The sequence below is a fragment of the Felis catus genome, chromosome D1 (genome assembly GCF_018350175.1).
Source record: "Felis catus isolate Fca126 chromosome D1, F.catus_Fca126_mat1.0, whole genome shotgun sequence".
In the NCBI taxonomy this organism is placed as follows: Eukaryota; Metazoa; Chordata; class Mammalia; order Carnivora; family Felidae; genus Felis; species Felis catus.
In genome coordinates this window covers 26,682,257-26,701,838 of record NC_058377.1, presented here as the reverse complement: position 1 = coordinate 26,701,838, position 19,582 = coordinate 26,682,257, and the positions used below count along the sequence as shown (strand labels likewise).

The following is a 19,582-nucleotide window of genomic DNA, read 5'->3' as shown; positions in this document are numbered from 1 at the left end:
ATAGTTAAAATAAATAAAAATGGAGGGACATCTGGGTGGCTCCGTTGGGTGAGCATTGGACTCTTAGTTTTGGCTCAGGTCTTGATCCCCGGGTTGTGGGATCGAGCCCCGCATTGGGCTCTGCGTTGAGAGTGGAGCCTGCTTAAGATTCTCTCTTCTCTCTCTCTCTCTCTCTCTCTCTCTCTCTCTCTCTCTCTCTCCCTCTGCCCCTCTCCCACACTTGCATGGGCTTTCTCTCTCAAAAAATAATAAATAACAAATAAATAAAATATTAAAAAATAAGCTTTTAAAAATAAAAAAGGAAAACAAATCTGAGAAGACTTACTATCCAGGAAATTTGTATATAGGGCATATGTTATTGGATCAATTGCTGGGTTTAAAAAAATACATGAAATGTTTTGAAAATTCTGAAAGTCTTATAGCTCATCTGTAAGATATAAAAGTTGACATATTTGGACACTACTATGTGCTAGATCTTGTGCCTAGAAGTTTTTCATATATCATGTAACCCTTATAATAACTCTAGGAGGTGATTACGGTCTTCATTTTACATATGATGATATTGAGGGCAGATAGTAAGTGATTTGGCCAAGGTTATATACCTGTGAACAGTTGAGCCAGTCTGGGAGCCAGGATGTTCAATTGGGATTCTGTGGATTTTCTTCTGCATTCTGCTGCTTCCCCTCTAAGCAGTTTTCTTTTAAGTTTTTATTTATTTGTTTGAGAGAGAGAGACAGATGGTGTGAGGGTGGTAGGGGCAGAGAGAAAGGGATAGAAAATCCCAGGCAGGGCCCGAGCCGCCAGCATAGAGCCCAATGAGGGGCTTGAACGCACAAATCGTGAGATCATGACCTGAGCAGAAACCAAGAGTCAGATGCTTAACTGACTGAGCCCCTACCCTCTAAGCTTAAGACAGGACTAGACTTTAGAAACCACTTTACACTCTCATTTTACAATGGGGACACTGATACTAGGGGATATAAAGTTACTTAGTAGTGGAGTCATGTCTAGAATTTAGGTGGTTTTTTTCTTAAAGATTTGATTAAAATTTTTTTAAAATATTTATTTTTGAGAGAGAGAGAGAGAGAGAGCATGACCGGGGAAGGGACAGAGAGAGAGGGAGACACAGAATCCGAAGCAGGCTCCAGGCTCCAAGCTGTCAGCACAGAGCCTGACGCGGAGCTCAAACTCACAAACCTTGAGATCATGACCTGAGCCGAAGTCGGTTGCTTAATTGACTGAGCCACCCAGGCACCCCTAAAGATTTTATTTTTAAGTAATCTCTACACCCAACGTGGGGCTTGAACCCACCACTCTGAGATCAAGAGTACATGCTCTACTGACTGAGCCAGTCAGGCACCCTTTAGAATTTAGTTTTCTTGAGCAATTTATTAAACAGTAAGTAATTATGGAATGTCACACTGGTGTTTTAAGTAGTTTCGTAGCTACAGAAGCTGAATAGGTTTATAACTATATTTTAAAGAACAAGAACTACCAAGTGGGTATTCTAGGGACTGCTTTGGATTCCGGACACTTTCCGAATTAAAGAGTTCTCACCCTCTTGGGTTCCTTTATTTGCTAATGGTATTCTAAAATTATTGGGAAATGCGACTGTGAGCAGTATTTCACATCCTCGTTGCTAAATTTTACTGGCAAGTTTTCCTACGTGTAGATTAACTATTGCGTTGTTTTGCTCCACATCTGCTAAGTAGTTATTTCCTTTTTTTCTGCCCTTTATCCTTGCCTTGTGTAGCTTACTGGTGTTTTATGCCGTGTAATGTCTACTCCCTTATTTGGGTAAGATTAGAAACAAGATGTTTCAGTCTGGGGCAAATGTCCCGTCCCTTCCTGTTTTGCTTTTCTGCTCCTCTCCTTCCTTCAGGTGCCCTCTTCTCTGAGCCCCTTCTTGAGCACCCGTTTGGGACCAGGTGTCCTGTTGTCCCTAGCACACTGGAATTGCTTTGAACACTCCATACAGATCATTGGGTACCTGGCACATGGCAGATCTGGAGTTCCTCTCGTGAGCACACACATTCCTTGGCCTGTAAGAACTTAATAGTTGAGATTGGAGAGCCAGACAATTTGATAGAAACATGATTGAATACCTTTTTTTTTTTTAAAGCTAATATGTGAGTGTTATGTAGAGGCATTGTGTTAATAAGCACTTCACATTTATTATGTCATTCTCTCAATAACCTTATCATTCCCATTTTACAGAGATGGAAGGGGAATTTAGAGAACTTCTGTGTTCTGTGTGAGGTCAGTTATGTTTCAGAATTGCTACCCAAATCCAGGTCCAGAGCCCAAGCTCTTAACCACTGTGTTCTTGTACTGACTACTGCCTCTGCACAGGTCAAAGGACTTTTCCCTGTGTGTCCCCTGTGCCCTCACTCACCGTGTGCCACGGTTGGAATTTGAAAACTAATAACAACTTACAAGTCAGACAGCCTCTCTAAATGATTCAGCATCTTCCCTCAGAGGCTTCAAAGGAATTCAAGATCTGAACAAATGTAAAACAGTGTCCAAGTTATTATCACAGTATTGCTTGTAATAGTAAAAGATTAGAAATAACCTAAGTGTTGGGGCGCCTGGGTGGCTTAGTCGGTTGAGCGTCTGACTTCGGCTCAGGTCATGATCTCACAGTTTGTGGGTTCAAGCCCCGTATCAGGCTCTGTGCTGACAGCTCAGAGCCTGGAGCCTGCTTCAGATTCTGTGTCTCCTTCTCTCTCTGCCCCTCCCCCGCTCATGCTTTGTCTCACTCTGTTTCTCAAAAATAAATATATATATAAAAAATAAAATAATAAAAAAGAAATAACCTAAGTGTTGATCGAAAAGAGATTGATTAAATGAATTAGAATATATTTATATAATGAAATGATGCAGCTGTGCTAAAGAATGAGGAAATGACATATAGATGTGGGACAATATAAAAGGTAGGGCATTATGTGGAATAAACATAATTTAGAAGAGATGTTACTTTGCATAGAATCAATAGAACGCTGTCATTTGTGGTGGGAGAGGCAGAGAGTATATGTATGTATGTATGTATGTATGTATGTATGTATGCTTGTATGCAAGCCTTATGTCCAATGTGGGGCTTGAACTCACAACCCAGGGATCAAGAATTGCATGCTTTACTGACTGAGCCACCAGGCAGGCACCCCTCTATTTTTGTTTGTACGTGCATAAAATATCTGTGGAAGGATAGACAGAGATTGGTAATATAGGTTACTTCTGTAGAGTGGTTAATGGATTCCAGGTAGGGAGATTGTCTGCTATATACCTTTTGTGTGTCTTGAATTTGGATTTCAAATAATAAGCACCTTCCTAGAAATGAAAACAAATACAGAAAGGCTTTCAAGGCTGTGTATGTTTCACGAATGTGTGGGATAAGCCTGCCTTCGTCCTTGCTCCATCCCAGTGCCTGGCATAGTATGTACTTGCGTATTTGTGCAATCAATGAACCGCGTTGAGAAAAATATCTCAAATTCCTGTATAGGAAGGGTACAGCATCTCTTTTGTGGTATGCCTGCTAAAAATACATATCCTGGATCTAACCATGAAGAAACATCAGACAAACTCAAATTGAGGAACAGCCTGAAAAATAAATGGCCTGTGCATTTCAAAAATGTCAAGGTCATGGATGGCTAAGAAAGACTAGGGGACTGTTCCAGATCAGAGGGGATGGGGGGATATGACAACTGAACGCACTGTGTACAATGCCAGATTGGATCCAGGGCCAGAAAGAAAGTTGTTTCTTTCACCATAAAAGACATTAACTAGACAGACAATTAGCAAAATATGAATAAGGTCTGTAAATTAGGCAATAGCACTGTTACACTGTATCTTCCTAGTTTTGATAGTAGTACCATGAGAAAAAGTCCCATTTTTAGGAAATAGGCACTTATGATTTTAGTAGTAAAGTGGCATTGTCTGCAACTTACTCTCAAGTAGTTCAGGTAAAAAGCAAAAGAGGGAGGAGAGAGAAAGAAAGAATGGTAAAGTAAACGGGGTAAAATGTTACCATTTGGTGAGTCTGAGTGAAGAAATACAGGTATTCTTTCTACCATTTTGCAGCTATTCTGTCAAACTATTAAAAAAAATATTTCCTGTATGGAACATTTTGTGATTTTATAATACTGAGCCTTTTATATCCTCTTATACAATTTTATGGTTTTCTTCATGTAGATCTTTATATCTTTGATAACATTTAGTCCTAGATTTCTTTATATATTTGTTCCTTTAGAAAAATAACAGGTGGGGTGCCTGGGTGGCTCAGTCAGCTAGATGTCTGATTCTTGGTTTCGGCTCAGGTCATGATCTCACAGTTCGTAGGACTGAGCCCCACATTGGGCTCTGGGCTGACAGCATGGAGCCTGCTTGGGATTCTCTCTCCCTCTCTCTCTGTCCCTCCCGTGCTTACACACTCCCTCAAAATAAATAAATAAACTTAAAAAAAAAAAACAGCTTTGTTGACTTATAAGCCACATATTGTATAGCTTGCCCTGAATGTCTTTTTATACATGCTTAAATGGCACTGTTATATAAGGAAAGTATGCTTTTTTTTAAACAATAATAAACTTTTTTAGGGTATAATGTACATATATTAAATAAATTTTTTATAAATGTTTATTTAGTTTTGAGAGAGAGAGAGAGAGAGAGAGAGAGAGCAGGGGAGGGGCAGAGAGAGAGGGAGGCACAGAATCTGAAGCAGGCCCCAGGCTCTGCTTTCTTACAGCTGAACCACCCAGCCTAATTTGCACATATTTTAATTGAATAGGTTGATGACTTTTTTTTTTTAAGTTTATTTATTTACTTTGAGAGAGAGAACCCTCAAGGAGGGACAGAGAGGGGGTTGGGGACAGAAGATCCGAGCAGAGAGCTGGATGCTGGGCTAGATCTCACAAACTGTGAGATCATGACCTGAACTGAAGTCAGACACTTAACCGACTGAGCCACCCAGGCTCCCCTGTTGACACACGTATTCCCTCTGTAACTACCCACCAGTCTAGATAGATACAAGATAAAGAACATTTCCATTTATGAGAAAGTTCCCCAAACCCCTTTGTTTGTACATGCACCTGTTGGTAGATGTGGGTGTTGTTTCTAGTACCCTCTGATGGAGAGAAGAGTAGGCTGTATGGGGGGTGACTGTGTGTGGTGGGTGTGGTTTCTGTGGGGGTAAGGCTGACAGTGCTGAGATGAAGCAGGAACAGTCTCCTCAGAAGGTCAGAAGAGGCTGCCAGGCGGTTGGGATGTGGCAGTTCCTGTATTCCGGAGTAAGGCCCAGACATTGGATGTTCCCGTCTTTTCTTTCTTTCTTCTTTGGGTCTTATTCTGGTTCAGAGGTTGGAACATGTACAATCTAAGAATGTGCTTCTTGGCTTATTTACATTGATAATGGGGAAAATTCTGACTGGATCTGGTCTTCCTTACCTTTGGTTTAATGGTGTTCTGAGCAGTTTTAACCTTTTCTGTTTACGTATGCTACTTTCATGGGGTGGTGGGAGGATGTGTATCAGGCACAGCTGCCCTATTAAACAGCAAATCTCACGTGACTCTTAATATGTCAGTGTTTTATCATTATGAAAAGGAAAGATTGATTTCCTTTTTTTTTAATTAAAAAGAAAATTTTTAAATGTTTATTTTTGAGAGAGAGAGAGAGACACCGAGTGTGAGCGGGGGAGGGGCAGAGAGAGAAGGAGTCACAGAATCCGAAGCAGGCTCCAAGCTCGGAGCTGTCAGCACAGAGCTCTCAGCACAGAGCCCGACGTGGGGCTTGAACTCAGACTGTGAGATCGTGACCTGAGCTGAAGTTGGACACTTAAGTGACTGAGCCACCCAGGCACCCCAAGAAGATTGATTTCCTTAAAACGCCTATTTTGGAAAACAATAGGGTTTCAAGATGCAGAGTTAGTGCATGTTGATGTTTAGTAAGGCTTGTGATTTGTTCATTAACTGCTCCTGTATTGACCAAATGGGAAACAGTCTACATTTGTGTTCACCAAATTGTGAACTTAGAAAACTCAGAAAACTCAGTCCTCCTTGCCTGCCATTTTTCCCTTGTTTTGTGACTTTTATGATTCTGCTATTCATTTCAAGTAGGGGGTATAGGAGGTCAGTGTTTAAGCAAGTGTGCAGGGGAGAGCTGAGCTGGGGCCGTGCAGCATTCAGGAGTGCATGTGAACCCATCACTTATCTGTGTTTACCATCCAGGAACTTCATTCTCCTTATCAGCAGAGCTAAGAGAGCTACCGTTAGCTTTTTTCCCCTCTCTATTCCACATTGTTGACCTTCCGTATTTATTCATTCATTTATTTATTTTTTAAGTTAACCCTACCCCTAACATGGGGCTCGAACTCATGACCCCAAGACCAAGAGTCGTGTACTCTGCTATTGAAGCCAGCCAGGCACTCCAGACCTTCAGTATTAAAAAAAATTTTTTTTATGTTTGTTTGTTTGTTTATTTATTTATTTATTTATATAATTTATTGTCAAATTGGTTTCCATACAACACCCAGTGCTCATCCCAACAGGTGCCCTCCTCAATACCCATCACCCACTTTCCCCTCTCCCCCACCTCCCATCAACCCTCAGTTTGTTCTCAATATTTAAGAGTCTCTTACAGTTTGCCTGCTTCCCTCTCTGTAACTTTTTTTTCCCCTTCCCCTCCCCCATGGTCTTCTGTTAAGTTTCTCAGGATCCACATAAGGGTGAAAACATATGGTATCTGTCTTTCTCTGTGTGACTTATTTCACTTAGCATAACACTCTCCAGTTCCATCCACATTGTTACAAAAGGCCATATTTCATTCTTTCTCATTGCCACGTAGTATTCCATTGTGTATATAAACCACAATTTCTTTATCCATTTGTCAGTTGATGGACATTTAGGCTCTTTCTATAATTTGGCTATTGTTGAAAGCACTGCTATAAACATTGGGGTACAAGTGCCCCTATGCGTCAGCACTCCTGTATCCCTAGCAGTGCTATTTCTGGGTCATAGGGAAGATCTATTTTTAATTTTTGGAGGAACCTCCACACTGTTTTCCAGAGTGGGTGTACCAGTTTGCATTCCCACCAACAGTGCAAGAGGGCTCCCATTTCTCCACATCCTCTCCAGCATCTATAGTCTCCTGATTTGTTCATTTTAGCCACTCTGACCGGCGTGAGGTAGTATCTCAGTGTGGTTTGATTTGTATTTCCCTGATGAGGGTTTATTTATTTTTGAGAGAGGGAGAGAGAGAGAGAGAGAGAGAGAGCGAGCGAGCAGGGGAGGAGCAGAGAGAGGGAGACAGAATCCGAAGCAGGCTCCAGGCTCTGAGCTGTCAGCACAGAGCCCGACGTGGGGCCTGAACCCACAGACTGTGAGATCATGACCTGAGCTGAAGTCGGACACTTAAACAACTGAGCCACCCAGGCGCCCCCAGACCTTCAGTATTTTATTTTTTTTTTAATTTTTTTTCAACGTTTATTTATTATTTTTTGGGACAGAGAGAGACAGAGCATGAACGGGGGAAGGGCAGAGAGAGAGGGAGACACAGAATCAGAAACAGGCTCCAGGCTCTGAGCCATCAGCCCAGAGCCCGACGCGGGGCTCAAACTCACGGACCGCGAGATCGTGACCTGGCTGAAGTCGGACGCTTAACCGACTGCGCCACCCAGGCGCCCCAGACCTTCAGTATTTTAAATGAGGGTTACACCTATCTAATGAGTGTGTAGAACATAGCAAGCATGCAATACATTGTATTATCATTATAAATAATTTCTCCATTTTTACCTTTTTGTCCAGGTGTGTTATCTTTTACAAAGCTCTTTTTTTCTCTCTCTGTGGTTCAAACTGTAATTTACTAAAATGCATTTATCTATTTAAAGACGTGGTTCCTTTTCTCTCTCTTTTCAGGCATGTTGCAGAGAGGTCTTTCTGTCCTTCATGAACACGCGCGTGGTGGACAGATGACTGTCCCCCACCCTGTGCTGTTCTAGGTGCCCTGGACGTGGAGCTGTCCAGTAGGGGGAAGGATGGATTCCAAAGATGACAGCTCACACGTGTGGTCTACATCTGCAGAACATGAAGAGAATGCTGCACAGGTGAAGAGTGGTCTTTCCAGCTTGGTACTGATAACGGTTTTTCAGCTGGGTACAGTTTGCGGACAGCTATAGAAATTGCAGCTTCTCTGTAGGGATGAGTAGCTGGGAGGGAGCAGCACACAGGACTTGCACAGGAGGAATAAGGAGGGTTTTAGCACTTTGAATGCTCCATCAGTGTGAGTCACTATGATTTAGAGGAGCTCTGTGACCCCCCCTACAGGCTTCTCTGCCATTTCTGCAACTTATCGTCATACTTTGTTTCACTGTTTTATTTTATGTTATTGGCACTGAAAGCCTCCAACTGTAGTGTGTTTCTTTTATGTTATCTCCTATAGGGTTTTGATTCTTCACGTGTAATGAAGCACAAAGTATGTCTGTAGAGTGGCTTTTTCTTTTCTTTCAAATTCAGAATGTAAAGGTCTAATTGAAAGTGGTCCCATTGAGTCAACCTCTTTGGAGGTTAGTCACTTACTAAAATGTGGCCATAATGGATGATCACTGCCTTTTGGACTGTGATCATAGCCAGCTGCATGTTCTTTTGAATATTCTTAGCGAAGGCAAATGTCTGCTTTTTTGGTGTGGATTTGAATTTTGGGAACAGTCAGCAGTCATATGGAACCATATGTGGCCAAAGTATAAAACTTGATTTTTAAGCATTGTAATAAATATGCAATTTTAATTCAGTGTTTTGTTAAATTACATAACCTTAGTATTATAATCAAAACCAGGCAGTTAACATTGAGATCCTTAAATATACACATTTCATTTAGCTTAAGTAGTATGACAAATGTTACAATAAATAAAGTTGATCTTCAATACTTAAAAACAAACAAACAAACAAACAAACGTTCTAGTGATGCTTCTAGCGGAATAACTGAGAAAACTGTGCTGTTTGTCATAGAAAACATTTTGAAGACAATTTTCATGTAGCTATGCATTTTGGTGTATTTTGTTTATAAACAAAAATGTAGTTCATTCAGAAACAGGGTCCCCATTTGTAGGTAACCAGATAGTAGAGCTCAACACCCCTCATTGAAGTCCCCCTTCTCAGTTGATTCTTTTCCTAGCCAAGAACTCTGATTTAGCAAAGTGCTGAGTGATGGAGACCAAGTTTTGATGTTAATGAACAAATCTAAAGTCACAAAATTATCATGTAGCACTTAAAACTGCAAATATGTTATAAGCTTAATTCTTCCAATAGACAAATTATATCTTCATAGACAATCAAATTTGTGTAGAAACTGGACTAATCACTGAGTATAGAAGTGGAGGTTTGTTTTATTTCTCTGATGGTTTGATTCTGTTTGGTCCCCAGGTTTCTTTCTGGGGATTAGATTTGCTTATTTCATCTTTGGAATCTACTATTCTCCACTGGAGAACACTGGAAGAAAACAAGTTAGGTCTGAAGCCAAAATGATATAAGAGTAAAGATCCCAACTTAACTTCAGTATCAGCACATAAATTATTTCTCTCCCAAAATGTGTACTTGGCCATCTGCTTCCATACCTTCAATATCAGGCATCAGGCTATGTGCCAAGCTCCAGCCTTCAAGAATTCAAACCTCCAAAGCTGACTACTCAGAAAGCATTTTATAGAATTCAGTTTCTGCTTTAATTCTTGGTAGATAGAAAATTACTTACCTTGGTGATAACTGCAATAGTTTTCCAAAACCCCTTGAAAGTGCTTGATTAGAATTTCCTTACTGGCAAGGAAGAGTTCAGTTACACTCACTGATTTAGCAAACGGTCACTGACATGTGTCCATATAGACTTGGATTGTGAAAAAACACGTAGGAAAGAAAGTGACCTTGTGTTAATGTGTCTCCCGAAAGGCGCTGTTAGTTATAAAGCATGATATTTATGATGTGTTGAGAGCCATTGGCTTTTGAGTTGACATTTTTTTATATTACAGAATAATTTGTATTTTGTATTTTGGTCATATCGACAACCAGGAATCTTCAGTCACATTTCCAGGTTTAGCTAACTGCCCCCTCAGGACTCCCCAAAAGAGATGTCTGCATTGGACATTCGAGGCAAAGAGAGATTTATATCAGTTGCTTAATATAAAGCAGTAAATGATCTGACAACAAGATCATTGGATCCTGTCTCCAAGTCACTAATAGTGTAGATGAAGGTGTATCAATTCTTCTTTCATTGGGGATGTTTTAGAAATGCAGCCGTGTACTGTGCTTGGTCAGCCATACAGCTTTGTGAGATTGGTTTTGTTCTACAAGGACACTTTCTACCTACTTGCTGCTTTTTGCCCCAGGTGCACTTTGTTCCTGACGCTGGAACTGTGGCTCAGATTGTCTACACCGATGACCAGGTTCGTCCACCCCAGCAGGTGGTATACACGGCAGATGGTGCCTCCTACGCTTCAGTGGACGGTCCTGAGCATACGCTGGTGTACATCCATCCTGTGGAAGCTGCACAGGCATGTGAAGGATTATTGTTTGTAGTTCGTTTGTTAATTGGTTAACTCACCAGTGACTTCTGTGTTCATTCTCTGCCAGTCACTGTGCTAGGTGTGGTGATGTATGATATGCTTCAGATAAGATTTGTGCTCTTCAGGAGCTTATAACTATCTTGGCAGAGGAAGATGTGCTTTGTTTATTTAAATTAAATGTGATAAGGAGTTAGAGCACTGCCTTCCCATGAGTTCTTGTCCCAGTCACTATTGATTCTCAACTTGTTACTTTTCTTTGTATCAAGAACCAGGTCAAAAATGGCATTTAGTTTCGTATAGCTTAATCAAAGACAGATCAGTGAAAACCATACAGACTATTTCAGTTAAATGTGTAAGCAAAAAGTCCTACTAGCTTATTAACTACTATTTATTAATTTACTGATTTGTAGAACTGCGATGGAAGCAAAGGTAAATGCTGCACAATTAGAATTACTTTTATTTTATTTTTTTCTCAGTGACTTGGGGTGTTAGTTTCCAAATGCATGACATATATATATACATGGGTGGGCACCTGGCTGGCTCAGCTGGAAAAGCATGTGACTCTTGATCTTGGGATTGTGAGTTAGAGCCCCACCATGGGTATAGAGATTACTTGAAAATACAATCTTTAAAAAAAAAAAAAACAAAAAAACCCCAAACCCCCACAAATATTTGTTAGTTTGTATGTTACCACTTTAGAATGCACAGAGCACTTCTAAATGTATTTACAAAAAAGTTCCATACTTTTATAGTAGAATCCTGGTAATAAAAATTTACCCTCATCCAATATTTAATCAAGAGAGTCTAGTCACTCTCAAGAAGAAACAGGGCCCACCTAATTAATACCTTTCAAATTTATATGAAGGTGAAATCACCAAATAGTCAGATGGTACTTTCAGAATGCCTCTGCTGCGTTTTAGTCACATAACTATATTAAAATATATTAAAATAAGGTCATATAGTTTATGTAAAGAGCCCAACTTTAGTTTATTACTATGTTACTAAATGTCTGATTATGAAGAAAAGTACAAATGTCTGACTTACTAGAAAAATTAGATGTTTGACTTATGATAATTTTTTTAAGTTTATTTAAATTTAGTAATCTCTACACCCAAGGTGGGGCTTGAACTCACAACCCGGAGATCAAGAGTCACCTGTTTTTCTGACTGAGCCAGGCTGGTGCCCCCCTGACTTAACGATAAGTTTTAAATACCAAGTCTAAGAAATCTTACAACTGGCTGAAATTCTCCTATGTGTACCTCTGGAATCAAAACTCAACTACAGTTCTTATTCCCCTAGGTTTGCTAAAGGCTTGAACAAATTAGAGGAAAGAAAACTTTTCTGGATTGGTGATTTTTTGTGGTGCCCTGGCTAAAATAACTTTGAAGATTTTCCTTCTCTAGTTAGCTTTGTTGTATCATGACCCAAATTATTATGTGTTTATAATGAGAACTTTTCAAAATTATGATTTTACTGGCTTTATCCAGGGATGAATCTGTGGAACATTAAATTCAACTTATTTTCCTTCTCGTTCTTTTTTGCTAATGAGCATGCATTGTGTTTGAAAAATATCCTTGTGTATATACTAGTTTTCTGTGTGTCTGTGTCTCTATCCATTTTCGCTTAATCACGAGTCTCCTCCTGTGATGTATAGTGTCATGTGTGAACGTATGCACCCTTGTTCATGCCATGTCTTTTACGTTTCTGTGACATGCCCTTTTAATTAGTGCTGACATTCAACCTCAAGAGAGATTTCGCTTAAGAGTAAAATTGTCCAGTATGTTAGCTAGTTGAGATGGTTAACTTATACAATCTCTTTGGAGCCCTCTGAATGAAAGGCTTTAGCTAAAAGTACGATTACTATCTTTATCTTCTTTATTAATGAAGGATTATTACTAGCTACGTGGGAACAAAGCCTGTCAAGAATTTTTCCTGTGCAGGCAAGCTGTCTAAAGATTTATTGATATGTTTTTTGTTTTGTTTTGTTTTTTTGCCTAGACTCTGTTTACAGACCCAGGGCAGGTAGCTTATGTCCAGCAGGATGCTACAGCTCAGCAGGTAATGAGTTGCTTTTTTTGCCTTTTTATTGTTTACCGTTCCCTGGAATGTGCCCCCCTCCCCCACCCTATGCTGTGCATTCTCTGGTTGTCTATTTCTTATGTGTTACAAATGGTCTCTACTTCCTTTGATGAAAACAAAGCAAAACATAGCCCGAACACATTCCAATCAGTACATATTGAAATAGTCCAGTAATAAGAAAATGATTCATCAGGAAAATGTGAAAATTAAGTCTATCAATAAGATATTGATTCAAGTTCCAAAGAATAATCCTGAGTTAAAAAATGTCTCTTTTTGGAAATTTGGAAACATTTTGGTACTTTTCCTATTTTTAAATATTAGGGAAAACATTTCTGCATGTAAATTTGATAGCACCCTTTCTCATCCTAGCTTCTGAAAAATTGAGATCCTTCTTGGTTTTCTTTTAAAATGTTTTTTTCCCCTTTTATCCATATTTCTAGTATGTTCTATTTTACTTTGAGGGATTTCTTCCTTATTTTCCTCCAGATTGTGAAACTGGTAAAGAAGGTATAGAAGCTAGATACCCCTCAGTCTTACTGTAAAGGAGCTATGGATCCAAATGGTTTTATTTCCATGTTGGCTAGCGTGACTGTTACTTAGCGGTACTACTGAGTGTCATGAGTGATTATGAAGTAAATTCCCATTAGTAAGCACTTTGTGCATTTAAATTCTTTTAGTAGATGATTCAGATACTTCCGCTTGAAATATGAACAGTAGTTTTGTTAATGTTATTTATGAAATCTAGAGAGAATTCTTAGGAGTCTTTGTCATTTAAGTTATAGTTGAATTTATTCCTGATTGATAATAATCTGCAATTTTGTGGTGTCTGTGAACTTGAGTGAGAATTTGTCTTAATCTGTTGAGGCTGCTGAAATACAATATGATACACTGGGTGGCTTATAAACAACAGAAATTTATTTCTCACTGTTTTGGAGGCTAAGAAGTCTCCAGGTGTCTGGGGATGCCCGTTCACGAGGGCTCTACCTTCAATACCTAATCACCTCTCAGAGGCCCCACCTCCTAATATCATTACATTAAGGATTAGCTTTCTTTATTTTTATTCCCTGTGTAGCTAATATACAGTGTTATATTAGTTTCAGGTGTGGGGATTAGCTTTCAACATACAAATTTTGGGGAGACACAGTCCATAGCAGAGTTATTTCATTTTAATAGTTTTAAAATAATTAGGTATATTCTTGACAAATCATGTCCTTTTCTGTATTTATTGATTCCATCAAGCAAGCATAGGCTAGATTTAATTAGTTTTGACAACTTGGCAGAAAAAAAATTTTTTGTCTTTCCTAGGTGATTAGTTCATTTACTCAGTTTTGGGGTAATGAATTTTTTTTCATAAAATATTGAAGCAATACAAAAAACAAAAACACAAAAAAAGAAGTACATAAAAAAAAAATTCTGTCCAGAAACATCCTCATTAACTTAATATTTGGCGACTATTATTCCAGACATCCTTCTAGACATACAAATAGATAAACAGGCATGGGGTGGGGGGGGGGGAATGGCATTGTGCCCTAAATGCTGTTACGAATCTAAATGCTTTAAACTTAAATTGACTTGAGCAGAAGAAAATAAAACTGAGGTGAAAGTAAAGGAGGTTGGAGTCATCATGTTCTCCTGGACTGCACTTGAGGTCTAGTCCTGTGTTGTCCTTGGCTCCTGCTGTGATAAGAGCATCACTGACGCTGACACTTCCTCCCAGTGTCCTCACCACTGTTCTGTGTCAGGTGCATTATTATTGTGACTCATATATTTATGTCCTGCTCACTAACCACAGTTATTTAGAGTTTAGCTGCATTCTCTACTGGCATTTAATCTGTAGAAATCTTGAGTCTAATTTTGATTATTTTCCTCATTCCTTCTCTGTCTTCATGCCTATCTGATACTTTATCCTTGAAGTTTTCCTTGGAAGTCTAATGACTTTGCCAGCATATGAATCAGAATTTCCCTATACAGTGTATGTCCTTGAGATGTATAGGTTAAGACTATTTCAGGAGCGTTTTCATTTATCAGACTTTTGAAAATCTTTTCAGTTTCATTTGATATGTTTACTTTTCAGGAACATCAGTCACAAGTATATTGACTCTTCTTCTAGTTCTGTACCTAATCTATTCTCTATAATCATTTTTATATCTGTTCTCTTCCATGTTATTGTGTAGTTTCCTTTGTGTCCGACTTACAACATACATCTAGAAAAGCACAAAAGATTGTAAGCATATAGCACACTGATATATTGTGAAGTAAGCATGCAGTATAACCAACACACAGATATATAGAACATTCCCAGCTCTTGAAAGCCAACCTCATGCTTCCTCCTAATCACTTCTTGTTCCTTCCTCCTGAAAGTAACTACTCGCCTGCTTGCTAACATCGGAGATTAATATTCCATGGTCTTGAACTGTATATAAATGGAACTATTTAGTATCATTTCCTTTCTTTGTGGCTTCTCTTGTTCAGCATAAGCCCCCGGAGATCCGTTTGTGTTGTTGTGTTGTTGTTGTGTTGAAGCTGTGGGGTTTTGTTTCCTTCTTGTTTTATTGCCATCTGGTATTCGGTTTTATGAATATACCACAATATATATTCCAGAGTGTGATCCTTTCAACACTTTGTTCTTCAAGAGTTTCTTGGCCCCTTGCTTTTCCACATGCATGTTAGAATCAAACTGGAAGTGTCCACAAAAGTCCTGCAGGATTTATTTCGCTTGGAATTTCATTGTATCTATGAATCAGTTTGTGAAGAATTGACATCTTTATAGTTTTGAGTCCTCCAATCTGCGGACATGATATATCCCTAAGTTTAAAATAAAAGTTAAAAAACTATCTTCTGAGTAGTGAGTCTTACACATCCTTCAGTGGACTTATTCCTGGATATTTGGTGTGTTTGATGATATTATAAGTGGTATAATTTTTAAAGTTTTCATTTTTTTAAATGTTTGTTTATTTTTGAGAGAGGGAGAGACAGAGACAGAGTATGAGCAGGGGAGGGGCAGAGAAAGAGGGAGACACAGAATCCGAAGCAGGCTCTAGGCTCTGACCTGTCAGCACAGAGCCCAATGTGGGGCTCAAACTCACGGACCACGAGATCATGACCTGAGCCAAAGTCGGGCACTTAACCGAAGGAACCACCCAAGCGCCTCTAAAGTTTTCATTTTCTAACTTTTATTTTGGATTTTCTTAACAAACAGTCATGTTGTCTGTGAATACTGACACTTTTGTTTCTTTCCGATACTTCCTAAACCTTATATCTTTTAATTTTATTTCTTTTTTTTCCCCTTTTCATCTATTGGTTGGGATCTCTAATACATTGTTGAACAGAAGTGGTGCTAGTAGGTTTCTTTTTTTCCCTTCCTGGTCTCAAAGGAAAAATTTTCACTATTAAAAATGATGTTTAATGTAGGATTTTTAAAATATATATATTTAAATGTCTATTTACTTATTTTGAGAGAGAGCACATAATAGGCTTAGAGAGAGGGAGAGAGAATCCCAAGCAGGCTCCATGCCTGGCGTGGCAGGGATCTCAGGAACCATGAGGTCATGACCTGAGCCAAAATCAGTAGTTACATGCTTAGCAGACTGAGCCACCCAGGCGCCCCTATGGATGTTGACTTTTCTCAAATGCTTTTTCTGAATCTGTTGAGATTTTTCTCCTCTTTTCTGTTAATATGGTGAATTATATTAATTGATGTTTACAAATTAAGCCAGACTTGCATTCTGGAATAAACTACTTGATCCTTTTCATATATGTCTGAATTTGGTTTGCTAATATTTTGTTTGGATTTTGCATATTTATTCAGTAGTCAATGGTGTTTTCAACTAGAGTATTCAATTTTTTTCTTTTAAAATGACTTTCAAATATCAAATCATTATGTTGTATACCTGAAACTAATATAATGTTATATGTCAATTACAGCTCATTTTTTTTAAAAAAGAAGAGAAAACAGAAGTAGCTTTCATCTTGATTTTTTTCTTTTAATAGCATCCTGAAAAGCTACATTGTCATTATTGACTGTATAGCATGCATATATATATGTATGTATTTTAATGTTTGTTTAATGTTTTAATATTTAATGTTTGGAGAGAGAGAGAGAGAGAGAGAGAGAGAGGGAGCATAAGTGGGGGATGGGCAGAGAGAGAGGGGGGCAGATGATCTGAAGCAGGCTCTGTGCTGACAGCAGTGCGCTGGATGTTGGGCTTGAACTCATGAACCATGAAATCATGACCTGAGCCAAAGTCAGGTGCTCAACTGACTGAACCACCCAGGTGCCCCTGTATAGCATTCTATTATTTATATTCTCTGTTTATTGTTTTATATGTAAGTTATTTTCTTTTTTTGCTACTATATAGAACATTGCCATAGATATCATATCCACTTATTTCCTTAGAATAAATTCCCCAAAGAGAAATGATAGAGACTAGAGGTATTCATATTTAAAGTTATTTAAGAGCCAAGATTTTTTGTAAAAGTGAAAAAAAGATACAGATGTAAAAATCAAACAAGTTAAATAAAATCCCAGAATGCTAAATCTGAATTAGAATGTCTGTGTAAACTCATAATGTGTTTTCTCTTAAAACACATGTTTTCTAGTTTGGACCACTGAAAAGGTTTAGCCCGAGTCATCAATCCAGTAACAATGAGCCAGTGTGGTCTCTAATACAATTTTCCAATAAAAGGGAAATGGCAGATTCAAGCTCTGGGACAGGAAATATACAAGATGTGCCTCAAGTGTCTTGTCAGAATGCAAGAAAGGTAGTGAAAACTTCTGGGGTCCTGTGGAAAGAACTCACAATCCAGCTTGAAAATGTCAAAATGGGACATTTGACCTGTAAAAAAAGGAAAGCATCAACAATAGATTGAAATACATCAAATATATTTCAAATCCGTAAGGAAATATTTCAAATTATTTATTTACATTAAATAGTAAAAGAAGTAACTCATTGGTCACTCTTGGAGGATGTTGGGGACGACCACATTATTTGAAAAACTGGTAAATGTTGGAAAGGAATCCAGCCTTTCTCTCTGAATGCACTCAGGTAAATAATTACTTGAGGGAAATTTCTTTATAGGAGCATTCCAACTAATAAATAAAGAGAGGGTGATTGGCTTGGAATATCACCATTTTTCATTTCCTAATGAAATGGGGATCTAGGCAATGATCATCAACAATAGTCTGAAAGCATCAGGAAAAAGCTGATGAGGCACTTTATAATGGATGGCTCGACCTAACCCTCTGGACATAGTTAATATCACTGAGAAGAGAGAACCATTCATTATAGGCCTCCTGGTGTTGTGTACCTCCTTTGCATTTTACAACATATGAAGTGTTCCTCCCCCAACACCGAACACCTGAATCTCATTACATCTCCAGATTCTACTTTCAGCTTAGAGGAAGCACAGTAGACAAAATGGAACAAGTGAAAGACACAAAAGGATGCAGTCAGTGTAGTTGGACTGTGGGAAGATCTTTGGACAAATGGCCTATTTTCTTCCACAAGTAAATTGTGAAGGAAAAGAAGAGGAACAGGAATTTACACATTCAAGGAGTCTTCACAGACCTATCCATCACATGTGACATGTGGACCTTGAGTCCTGATTTGAACAAACTAACTGTTCAAAAACAGCAGCATGAGGGGCACCTGAGTGGCTCAGTCAGTTTGGCGTCTGACTCTTTTTTTTTTTTTTTTAATTTTTAAAATTTATTTTTGAGAGAGAGAGAGCACGAGCAGGAGAGAGACAGAGAGAGACACACACAGAATCCAAAGCTGGCTCCAGGCTCTGAGTTGTCAGCATAGAGCCCAATGCGGGGCTCAAACTCACAAGCCGCTAGATCATGACCTTAGCCAAAGTCGCATGCCTAACTGACTGAGCCACCTAGGCGCCCCACGGTGTCTTGTTATTGGTTCAGGTCATGATCTCATGGTTATGGGATCCAGCCCTGAGTTGGGCTCCGTGCTGAGTGGAGCCTGCTTGGGATTCTCTTTCCCTCTCTCTGTCTCCCTCTCTCTGCCACTCTTTCTCTCTCTCTCTCAAAATAAATAAATAAATAAATAAATAAATAAATGAATAACTTTAAAAAAATGCAGCAGTGTAAGACAATTGGGGAAATTCTAACACCAGCTACATACTTGATATTACTAAGGAATGATGCATACAATACAGAAGTTCTTTTCTTTTTGAGATATCTACTAAGCCATTTATTTATAGATGAAAACGTATCCTGTCAGAAGTTTGTTTCAAAATAATTTAGTGAGGGGGAAAGTGAGTGGCAGGGTAACTGAAATAAGGTTGGCGTTGAATTGATAATTGTTGAAGCTGAGTGATGGGCGCATGCGGTTTATTATACTGTTCTCGCTAATTGATGTGTTGAAAATTGTTTCATTTATTTATTTTTTATTTATTTTATTATTTTCTTTCTTTCTTTATTTTTTTAATATGACATTTATTGTCAAATTGGTTTCCATACAACACCCAGTGCTCATCCCAACAGGTGCTCTCCTCAATACCCATCACCCACCCTCCCTCCCTCCCAGCCCCCATCAACCCTCAGTTTGTTCTCAGTTTTTAAGAGTCTCTTATGTTTTGGCTCCCTCCCTCTCTAACCTTTTTTTTTTTTTTTCCTTCGCCTCCCCCATGGTCTTCTGTTAAGTTTCTCAGGATCCACATAAGAGTGAAAACATATGGTATCTGTCTTTCTCTGTGTGACTTATTACACTTAGCATAACACTCTCCAGTTCCATCAACATTGTTACAAAAGGCCATATTTCATTCTTTCTCATTGCCACGTAGTATTCCATTGTGTATATAAACCACAATTTCTTTATCCATTCGTCAGTTGATGGGCATTTAGGCTCTTTCTATAATTTGGCTATTGTTGAAAGCACTGCTATAAACATTGGGGTACAAGAGCCCCTATGTGTCAGCACTCCTGTATCCCTTGGGTAAATTCCTAGCAGTGC

The 19,582-nt window shown here is 38.8% G+C and overlaps 1 protein-coding gene across 5 annotated transcripts in view; it reads left to right on the top strand.

Moving 5' to 3' along the window:
- Nucleotides 1-19,582, top strand: part of PRDM10 (PR/SET domain 10) — a 103,177-nt gene that overhangs the window by 29,044 nt on the left and 54,551 nt on the right. For 4 of the 5 annotated variants that reach the window (XM_019811558.3, XM_045038526.1, XM_045038529.1 and 1 more), the window contains 3 exons: nucleotides 7,903-8,090; nucleotides 10,359-10,523; nucleotides 12,534-12,593. In XM_019811558.3, coding sequence (XP_019667117.3) covers nucleotides 8,022-8,090; nucleotides 10,359-10,523; nucleotides 12,534-12,593 — 294 coding nt within the window. In that variant the 5' untranslated portion in view covers nucleotides 7,903-8,021. The remainder of the gene's footprint in view (nucleotides 1-7,902; nucleotides 8,091-10,358; nucleotides 10,524-12,533; nucleotides 12,594-19,582) is intronic. The other variant, XM_045038528.1, reaches the window with a different exon arrangement.